Raw genomic sequence first — 11224 nt, 5'->3', positions numbered from 1 at the left:
TAGGAACACTTACAACTTAGTTTTTTTGGTTTGGTTGATCGTTCTTAAATTGATTTGGATTAAAAATACATTTTAATTGAACTGATTTATCTTCCAGATCCTAAAATGAAATTTGTAATAAAAGTTAGTATGAAATTTAAAGTTCAATTACTAATACTTTAATATGTTGTTGTCTGACATTTGTAGAACATGTCTCTGACAAATCAAACAAGTCTCCAATTTTTTTTCTCTCTTTATTTCAACACAAGACACCCCGGGACACACACACACACATATATATATATATAACAACATATTATACCATTATTTAACACAAAGTTAGCAAAATTATTTTGATAAACAAAATTTAAATTAAGGAGAACACGCTTTCATGTAAAATTAAAAATGGTTACATCATTGTTAACATGCTCGTGATTATGATAAATATTTGAATATATTGAAGTTAAAGTCGCACTAAATTATCTATATAATTTTCTTATTTTTATCTAAAAGAATAAAAATATTATATTTAATTAATTATAATAAGTTATTAATTCATTTAATTAAAATTTTATTTAACCATTATTTAGGAAAAATAAATTATATTTATTTTCAATTACTCTTATTTTAAAAATATGTATCAAATAAATTTATATATATATATATATATCGTGTTTTATAATTTTGTGTAATGAAATCAATTGTTGAATTTAGATATACTTATTTTTTGGGAGATCATAAAACAGTCAGTAGTAGAATCATGACCTTTACCATAAGATGCTAGAGTATTGCCACTAGATTAAATGCTAGAGTATTGCCACTAGATGACCTTTACCATATTTTGATTCTTAAACTATATCGGTTATATAATTATAATAAATAAATAAATTTTTTTGTCAGTATCTTATATTTTCTACATTAATAATGTTGACATTTTGTATCCTATGAGATATGTGTTGCATAGGTTATCACTAATATTTTAAATAAAATTAAAATTAACTCAGGTACCCAAATATAAAAAACAATATTATCAAAAACACATAAAAATCAAAATGTTCTGCAAAATTATATTTTTGAACTAAACTTGATCGGAATTATTTACACACATAAGCACCAACTATTTGCGGTAAAGCGAGAAAATACTACCACTATTAGTTGGAGTTTCTTTGGTTTCCATGTTATTAGAAGAATTGCATATACAGGTGATCTTGGATTAAGATCGGACTATCCATAATTAAAGTAAATTTTGAAGTATTTATAATTCTAAAATACCAAACTTTAATTATAAACCGTTTGATCTTTAATTATAAAAAAAAATCGTCAGGTCTTAATCGACCTATGTGTTACGGTACAATTGCAAGGAGTTGCAAAAGCATACAATATTCCAAATTCGTCTCGTTCCTTGATCCAAAAAGTATTATTGCTCTTCCAGATGAATTTAGATGTTTCCAGCAAGTGCACAGAAATGTCAACCCAAAGGATCCAATTTATGAAACTACAGATGCAAACGAATATTTGGAAAACAAAGTAGGCTGATGCATAAAATGTCTGATTAGCTTGTATCTGCGATCTTCCCCATATATATAAAACTTAATCACGCAAGGCATCAATCAATCAATCTAATAAAGTTTAAATATTCCACAAAAACAAATTTATTTAGAAAACACTTCATGTAGCTTATGTAGAATAAATTTATTTATTTAGCAATTCACAATCAGGAAACTACTATTTTACTTTCTAAAATTATAGGACATCGTCATTTTGATGCATGTCTCAGTCAAAAACTCAAATTAGTCATTGAATTGTTAAAACGTTAATTAATTTAATATTTGATGTTATAATGGTCGTTAACTATTTTGATAATTGAATAATTAATTTAAATTTTTTGATTGAGTAAAAGATGAAAGTAACGGTATAAAATTGTGGGTTACCCATATAAAAAAGAGGTATTTATATTTAGTAATTAAGAATAAAGGCGGGATAGATTGCTTGGTAACTTCGCAACGAGAGAGTGGTGTATATTGAATCTTGTGAGCAAAGGAATTAAAAAAAGAAGAAAAAGAATTGTTGTATATATTGAGCTTGGCCCTTTTGAAATGCTTGCTTCTGTAAGACAAGTGGTATAGTGTAGTGGGGAAACAAAAGACTCGTGATGCTGTTGGGTTGAAGTTATGTATGTACCCACAAGAGCATCCACCCACCCACCGCTATAACAGAATTCTAGTGAAGTGGTGAAGTGGACGCCAAGAAACGAAGCTTCCAATCTTCCTATCATATACTATTAATTATTTATTATTTATGCCAATTCTTTCCTTTCTCCTATTTCTACTACTAATTACTAACTTCTACTTATAACCAACCCATATCATTGCTTCCGTCCGTTACTTAATTACTTGTCTCGGGTCGGAGATTGAAATTAGATATAATGAATAAGAAAAACAGTAGAAATGCAGAGATAGACACAAGGGCACCTTTCAGGTCTGTCAAAGAAGCTGTCTCATTATTTGGTGATAAAGTTTTAGCTGGAGAGATCTACGCAACTGCAAACAAACTCAAACTCAAACAGGTTCTATACAATATACATTTCTGTATCTTGGGAATTCAATCTAATTTTACACTCTCACATTATTATTATTCCATTCTGTGCATTCTAATTTATAGGTACAGTGTGGAGAAAATGAAAATGGTGCTGATCAATTGAATTCTTCAAGGATTGAAAACGTTGCAGCTGAGCTAGAGGAGACGCGAGAGAATCTAGAGAGAGCTAAAGAACAAAGCATGTTAATGGCGCATTGTATGTCTTCTCTACAGGAAGAACTCGAACGCACAAAACAAGAGCTCGAACAATTGAAGCTACGAGAAACAGAGAAACATCAACTGGAATCAGCAGAAATTGAGGACGTTAAGTTCATTGAGAATTTAACCACGTTTGAAGTGAAAAGTTCAAGATTCGACGAAGAAATGATGGAGTTCCAAAAGAAAAGGTACTTGACATAGTTCTTTGTCACAAAATGAACTTGTTGGAAACACTTTTAACTAACTTCCTAGTTTTTTGGTTTGTCTACATTATATTCTTATCTTGTGATTGTGTTTTTTAATTTCTCTATGTATGTCTTTTTCAATAGATTTGATGAAGAAATGGAGTTTCAAAAGAAAAGGTATGTGACATTCGCGAATCCACCATCTGTATCTCATGTTATGCTACCACAACAAGGTCATGGTGTTGAAAAATTGGAAAGACATCCTTCTCTTAGGAAGAAGAATAAAAAGAAGACATTGATTCCATTTATTGGAGGTATCTTTTCACGGAAGAAGGGAACTAGCCAAGAAGTTCCATGATGAGTCCATTACACAACCATAATAATTACCAACAGGGTTTTGTTTTCAAGTTTCTTCTTTTTTTTCAACAAGTTTCATTTTTATTTTATTTTCGTGTCTTATTGTATCTAACAATGGGTAATTAATAATACCCTGTAAAATGTAGCTGAGCTGAGTGAAACCATGACTAGTATAGTACAGATTAATATGAATGAATCCATGCATGTTGATTGTTGAGGATGTTTCATGTAAGAAAGCGCTGGAGGCACTTCAAGAGTTGAGATCACAGTGTACTCTTCTTTTCGCGAATCTGATATTAGTGTATAGTTAACAGTTATTAGTGATGCACTTATACCACACACATTGATACTAGTTCAATCAAATATGCTTTTAATTTTTTAATATATATTTTTGAGGCATTTAATTTTAATATGTTGAAAATGAGATATGTATGTGTGTTTTTATATGTCTAATCAAATTTAATTAGATTTTGCTTGTTTTAGTTTTCAATTCGTATTTAAAAAAAACAAATACATTCTTTCCTACTTAAGGGTAAAAATAAATTATAAAACAAACAATGAATTCCATATTTTTAATACTTTCATTCATTATAAAAGGCACCAAATATTCTTAAGTCTTAGCTCAACAGTAAATGTCAATATGATTAGGTTGAACATTTTAAATCCATAATCTGTATAAATTAATTATGATGAAATTTACTATATCTTTTAAGATTAAAAAATGATGAAATTTATTATTTTTTTAAAGATTAAAAAAAAATAAAACAATTGAAAAAATCAAAACGAATTAAATGTCCATTTTTTATTTTGCCAACGAATAAAAAAATAGAATGACATTAAATTAATAATGTTGAAAATGAATTTCAAACAAAACAAATTCTGTCATATGATAATAGATCCTATCATATGACAGTAGATTCAACATATGGATGAACTTAATTAATATTTTGTAGTTTTAGAAATTATTTTGTAATATTGATAATTTGGACAATTATGTTGATACAACCCAATTATTTCAATGACCAACATAGATATTTACTCTTCATTTTTTATATTTTTAATTTTTCGAAAACAATACTAGAAATGAGTTTGATAAATATGAACTATAAATATTTTTAATCTAACATTCGGCTTCCTCTTTAAATAAATCTCAAGTTTTTTTTTCTCACTAGAGAAAAGTGGTTTATGATCATTTTTTAATTTAGAATCACCCTTTTAATTTTTTTTTTCATCTTATCTAAATAAGTGGCTTGTAAACAAATTTAGTATTTATTTTGCATTTTTTTTTTTTGTGATTTCATCATATGAGATAAAAGCTTTTTGGTTTTCCTGTCTTGATGCAACGCTTTTCGTTTTTTTGTCTTTGTGCGGTGTTAGTTTTGGTTCAGATTGACAAAATAATTTGGATTCATTACATACTTTAGCATTATCAATATTACATATACGAAGATATATATATATATAGGCATGTTGTCGTTGTGTGTTATGTTGTCATATTTATAGGCATGTTGCGGTGTGTGATATGTTGTGGTTTTGTGTTATTAACTTAAATGATATGAATATTTTTGCAAAGTCGTCGTTTTTGTTTTTAGCATATTTGTATTACTTTGATGCATTTTACAATTTGAACCAATAAATATCATTTCTTTTAATAAAAAAAATTGTCGTTGTAAATAATTTATATCAAAATCCAATAAAAAAAATCACGATTGGCAACAATTTTGTAGTGTCATAATTTAAAGATAATAGAAACATACTAAATGATAATGGAACGTTAGTGTAAGACTAAATAGTAAAGTGTAAGTGCCTTTTTTGATTTAATGTCTCACCTAAAAAGTACGTTCGGATTTACCAATTTAAATGTGCATTTTACATGTTCGAATAAACGATTTTGAAGTTATTGATAATACTATGTGGTGAGAAAAAAAAAATAACTTAGAAAAAGAAAATTTCTTCTCTCACTTTTAATGCTCTTTGTATTGATTAATTCGAATATGTTAAAAAAAAAAAAACATTTTTCAATTGATGAATACAAAGATTGTTCAATACAAATGTGTATTTTAAATTTTTTTGAGAATACATAGGTAAAAGAATGAGGTTCGGGAAAGAAGTTTCCTAGACAAAAAGTTGGAGGGAAAGCTAGAGCGAAAAGGTAGAATATTGGGCCAGGCCCAGATAGATAGAGAGAGAGAGAGGAGCCAAAAGCAAAAGGCGGGGTAGCGTGTTTATTCGAACTCAATACACCGCTTATTCTGTTGGTTTGGCATTGGCGGCCATATGACTCATCACTCACTCCCATTCATTTTTCATTTTCACAATAAAATCAAAATAACACATGTTTGATTTTCTTATTTCTATCGCTATTACCTCGTTCATTCATTCACTCCCCCTCAATACTCAAATTGAATCAAACACTATATAGCTGGCGCTAAACCCTCCCTCACTCTTTAATTAATTAATTAAATAATTAATTAACTCCTACCACTTAGATAGTATTGTATTGTGTTTGGGTTCATCATTCATTATTCATTCATGTCGACTACTACTCCCAGCGGCGAGGATCGAATTGAACCACCCCTTATTCCCCACCATTTTTCTCAATTCAAATTCGACCTATGTCATTCTCCTTCTCCCCATTTTACTATTCTTCCGGTTAGTTCTCCCTCTTCCTTCTTCTTATTCTTATTATTTTTTTTATTTTTTTTTTTTTATCAAAATGAATAGATCGGATCATTTTTGTCCGTTGTCATAAGATTAGAGAAAATTATCCGATCAAATTGTCTCTTCCCCTAAATTCCGTTTTATTTAATTTACTTTGCTCCGTTTCATCTAGACTCACACTGCAGTTATACTTGTTGGTTTATTGTTCATTAATTTATCAAAACATCTTATTAATGACTGATATATTAATATTATGAATGAATTATTATATAAGAAGAAAAAGATGGTGACGCATGTTTATCAGAGTACATCACATATTAGAGCGGCACTGAGTTTGAAGTGGAAAATAATTCATTAGAACTGTTCTTCTAGGTTGATTGCAGATTAAAGCCATCCGTTTCTCAATTATTTTCTGTTCTATGTTTCTCAATTTACCTTTTTACATGTAACAATGTTAAGATTGATTTGTTCAGCGGATTATCTTTGCTTAAAGTTCAATTATTATGTAATGCACTTTAACTTTTCACATTCAATTGAATTATCAATGCAGTTGAGTCAAAGAAATGAAATTAATAATGTCAAGTTGCACGCATGTAATGTTGAAGCATTTCCTACTCATCAGAGCAACACTGTTAATCTTCCTCCTTCTATTCAAACCGAGCCTATCCAAAGAAGAAAGCTTAATGGAAAATCAAAAGTTTCAAGAAATGCAAAATCTGCAAGTAAGAGATCAAATACAGGTATTCTTTTTTAGTAGGACTGAATCTGTCAAATTGTGCATCAATTTATATATCAGTATCTCAATTCTCACATTATTTTTTATTTTAATGTTTGGTGGACTTTTCATTATCAGAATCTCCGAATTCGACTGCAGTTAACAATTGTCGTTATGACAGTTCCTTAGGTATGTCCACACTCAATTATATTCTTCCATCATGCTCTTTTAAGCAAGTGTCTTCATTAATTTGACTCTTTTTATGACCAACGATTACATCATGCACTGTTTTAGGATTGTTAACCAAGAAATTTGTCAGTTTGATCCAAGATGCTAAGGATGGTACCCTTGATCTAAATCAAACTGCTGAGGTCTTAGAGGTATAGAAACTGTCTTTCATTGTATATATATGCCTAATGGTTCCTATTATAAGCTTGACCAACTCATGCTTTAAGAATATATGTATAATATATTTCTATTTCCTTTTTTTTTTATATAATGTGTTTAACATTTATCTTTTCAGGTTCAAAAAAGGAGAATTTATGACATTACGAATGTTCTTGAAGGAATAGGATTGATAGAGAAAACTTCAAAGAACCATATACGGTGGAAGTAAGTATCTAATATTTTTGTTTGGTTTTTGTCATGTATATATGAAATAAAATTATGATAATTGATACATAACAGGGGATGTGATGGACTTGGGCCACGAGAACTGGAGGATCAAGTTAATGCTCTAAAGGTTTTTCAATCTTTTTACTTCTGTCAGTTAGTTAATGTGTATTCTAGATTTCTTTATTCCCTGGTTTTACACAGTTGGCATGATTAATTTGGATTGTAAATGTCTCCAGTTAATTTTTCTTTCATAACCATATTTATGAAAACCTATTCAGCTTCCTTCTAAGTCATAGGTTTTGGAAATCTTGTTGTCTTCCTGGCATCATATTTCTAGTCATCTGATTAGACATTGCACCTAGGAATCTAAGGTTTCTATATTTTTATAATAGTAAATAAATTAGAGTTAAAAAAATATTTTTTTAAAACTCTAACAAAAATCATTTTTATTTAAATTCAAACAAATGCACTTATTGTTCTTGTCTTCTTGAAGACAAAAGGAAATGTTTGAGTTGAAGATATATGCATTCTGTAGAAACCTTAAGATTGAATGCTTCTGAGTGATTTGTGTCTTGCACATAACAATATACAACACGGTGCTTTTTAATTTGTTTGTTGGATGAGGCAGAGGCACAATCTAAATGTTATTTGTTATCATCGTCATCTTGTGTAAAAATTAACAATTAATAATAATAATAATAATTCACAGTAATTAAATATTGGAATAACTAACAATGAATCAACATGGCAATTTATCAACCTTTGCACCCTTTTCCTTTTCATAGGTCCAGGGACTAAAACCTTAGCCATACACCTTACCCACAAAACCCTAAAATAATGATAATAAGAACTCTACTAATTTATCAATAGCTAGTAATGATAAATGCCAAATATGTGTAGAACATATGATATGATAATTTAAATAAGGACCAGTTATAAACTACAGATTGTGGAAGCGATTCAATTGATCTTTCTGCTTGATGGATTATATTTGCGTTTGCAATTTAGTAGGAAAGGTTATAGCTAGCTTCCAACTGAGATTTGGACCCATGGAATTGATTATCACTTCTACTATAATTTTAAATGAATGATGCATGTAGTATTTAAGCTCCATTTTTAATGAATTAATGCTCTGCAGTTTGGAAATGGTTTAGTCCAACTCCCTGATAATTTGGTCAATTACAGGCTGAAGTTGAAAATTTATATGATGAGGAATGCAAACTTGAGGAGTGTATAAGGTTTGCTAATTGCTACCAATATTCTTTGTGGATTTTTTTTTTTGGACCTTTGATCTTGAAATCTATCATGTCAATTCTCAGCAAAAAGAAGGAGCTTATACAGAACCTGGAGAAAGGTGAAAACTCCCAAAAGTAAGAACTTCTGACACGTTTTAATTTGAGTTGTGATTTCTTGCTGCTTCTTTATATGATAGTGGACTTGATTGATCATTAGGTACCTTTTTTTTACCAAGGAAGATATTCTTACCCTTCCATGCTTCCAGGTGAATTTTCTCCAAGTATTGAAAACTTTGTATAATTATAGTGTATCCATTTTTATCACTCACTTTTTAACTATTTTTACAGAATAAGCAACTTATTGCAATCAAGGCTCCAAAAGCTAGTTTCATTGAGGTCCCTGATCCTGATGAGGTGGGATTTAACTGATATGGATGTTAAAATATGTTTGGTATAACAAGTTTCTAATTGACTTCTCACTCTACTGAGCAGGAATTAGGCTTCCACCAAAGACAGTACAGAATGATTGTTAGAAGTGCAACTGGACCGATAACTCTGTACCTCTTGAAGTACTTCTCTTCTGTAACATTGCACCTTAAATTTGCTTCTTCTTTATTACAATGTTCTCGCTGCCCTTGCTTGTTAATAATATTCTTTTTCATTGTTAGTTTGAAGTCCTTATTTCACGTGTCTTAAACTGATCTTTTATATGCTCGAAGCAAGCACGACCACAAGTTTGAGGGTGTGAGTGTCAAGCAGGCAAAGTTAATGGATCCATCGTGGAGTAGCAACAACCTTAGAATGGAGGATATGGAAATATTAGAAAGCCAAGGCTGTGAGAAAAACCCTTCTGGGAATTTAGGTTCACTTGGCTCAGAGGCTTTTGGAATTCAACAAATTACTCCTACCGATTTTGATGTATGAATAGAAGTTCTAAATAATTAACTAAATACCAAAGTACTGCAAAATAATAATAATAATAATAATAATAATAATAATAATAATAATTTTAGGCCATGTTGTTCATTCATTTTATTTATATTTTTGCAGGTTGATAATGACTATTGGTTTCAATCAGATCCCAATGTTGGCCTAACACAATTGTGGGGGTAGAAATATCTTCCAAGCATTCTTGGATTTTATTGCTAATGAGGATATGAAGTTACCAGTTTGAAGGCTCCTAATTTATTACGCTCTTTCTTCTTTGTTCAGCACAAGTGCAGTTGGCTCATATAGATGAGTTTCTCGGTTCTCAACAAATAGGGATATGGCATTTGTTTAGAGTAGGTATCGCTGACGCATGTGGTCATTATGTAAATGTTAGGATGCTGATTGTTGCATACTTGCATATGACACAAAGGGTACATTTCACACTGTAAATGTTAGCTTTTTTTTTTTTTTTTTTTTGCTTCTATGTGTTTTTTTATGAGCAGTTGCTTAACTAGGACTGCCAAATAATATTAGGGTGCCTTTGACGCACAACAAAAAATAAACAAGTTACAATAATTGTATTTTATTTTATTTAATTTTGTACTTTTAATTCTTTTATAAAAAAACTGCATTTTATTTGGTTATTCATCCACAACACTTTCAACTTTCATAAGGGAGAAAGTAAAGAAAAAAGATAGAAGATGAAGGTGGAATATTTTAAGATAACAAAACACGAAATTTTTAATTTAGTCAACTTCCCTTGTTGTGCAAAGTGATAACTAGTAAAATTGGACCTCAAAAATCAATTAGAGTTATGACAACACCAACTCACAAAATTTATAATATTTTTATATTTTTAATTATATTAAAATTTCTCCGCGAATAGGTGTTTTACTGCCGACCCATTGCTTCCGCGAATAGGTGTTTTACTGCCCACCCATTGCTTGCTAACTTAGGTAGTGCACATATGGCAAGTAACACTTGTTAGTATTTTTTATAAAATAATGTTAGTATTTTTTATAAAATAATGTTAATATTTTTTATTAAAATAATTTAAAAATAACTCCAATAATATTTGAATCCGAGATTTAGGTCCCTCTAAGTGTTTTTTTTTTTATAACATGGGTATATCCAAGTTAGCAAAATGAGAATAAAAATAATATAGTTTATACACTTCTGATTTTACAAATTTACAATTTTAATTTCTTTATTTTTAAATAAAGAATGTAGTCCTCCATTTCTTAATATTTTTGTTATTATTTTCACACTGAATTTAGAGGTGTTTATGTCTATGTGCCAAATTGAACAAAAAAAAATAACAAGTCATCAATAGATGTCACAATGCATATGTATTGCATAGATTAAATTAAATTGTTATTTTATTTATGTAATTAAAATTTACAATGAAATTCTGAGTTAATTATAGTACAATTCACCATCTCTTTTGAGATAAATAAAAAATAAAACTTACAATGAAAGAAAAACCAGTTTAATTTAATTGGTAGGACGCCATTTCATCTTCTCAAAGACAAGAGGGGTATGTATAAGCACTCAAGCTAACGCTTGAACCAAAGAGCATATGCATGTGACCTGTTATATTAATTGATTTAATGTTATAAAACTTATTTATAACTCAGTTCAACAAATGTATTGGTTCAGTAGAGTCATTCAATCTATAAAAAATCGTTTGAATTATTTATTCTCTAAGGATATGTTTGATTGTGAGAAAATTTGTGAAGAAAGAAAGAGTG

At 29.4% G+C, this 11224-nt stretch overlaps 2 protein-coding genes across 3 annotated transcripts; both read left to right on the top strand.

The window, feature by feature from the left end:
* The first annotated feature begins 2084 nt into the window (after nt 1-2084).
* On the top strand, nt 2085-3721 carry LOC101508562 (WEB family protein At1g75720). The gene is made up of 3 exons (XM_004500887.4): nt 2085-2545; nt 2641-2963; nt 3105-3721. Exons 1-3 carry the CDS (start codon nt 2405-2407, stop codon nt 3316-3318), a joined length of 678 nt encoding a protein of 225 aa, XP_004500944.1. The 5' UTR covers nt 2085-2404; the 3' UTR covers nt 3319-3721.
* A 1852-nt stretch (nt 3722-5573) lies between these two features.
* On the top strand, nt 5574-10076 carry LOC101508876 (transcription factor E2FC). 2 transcript variants are annotated; one of them, XM_012715945.3, is made up of 13 exons: nt 5574-5969; nt 6529-6700; nt 6832-6882; nt 6988-7073; nt 7217-7305; nt 7381-7435; nt 8494-8546; nt 8628-8678; nt 8761-8809; nt 8892-8957; nt 9036-9112; nt 9263-9461; nt 9594-10076. In XM_012715945.3, the coding sequence occupies exons 1-13, from the start codon at nt 5850-5852 to the stop codon at nt 9654-9656; spliced, it is 1131 nt and encodes a 376-aa protein (XP_012571399.1). In that variant the 5' UTR covers nt 5574-5849; the 3' UTR covers nt 9657-10076. The 2 variants fall into 2 exon arrangements, with proteins under 2 accessions (XP_012571399.1, XP_004500946.1); XM_004500889.4 differs by having other exon boundaries at nt 5575-5969; nt 6529-6718.
* Nucleotides 10077-11224: the final 1148 nt, after the last annotated feature.

The sequence above is a fragment of the Cicer arietinum genome, chromosome 5 (assembly GCF_000331145.2).
Source record: "Cicer arietinum cultivar CDC Frontier isolate Library 1 chromosome 5, Cicar.CDCFrontier_v2.0, whole genome shotgun sequence".
NCBI classification, from domain to species: Eukaryota; Viridiplantae; Streptophyta; class Magnoliopsida; order Fabales; family Fabaceae; genus Cicer; species Cicer arietinum.
This window is presented reverse-complemented; position numbering and strand designations above follow the sequence as displayed.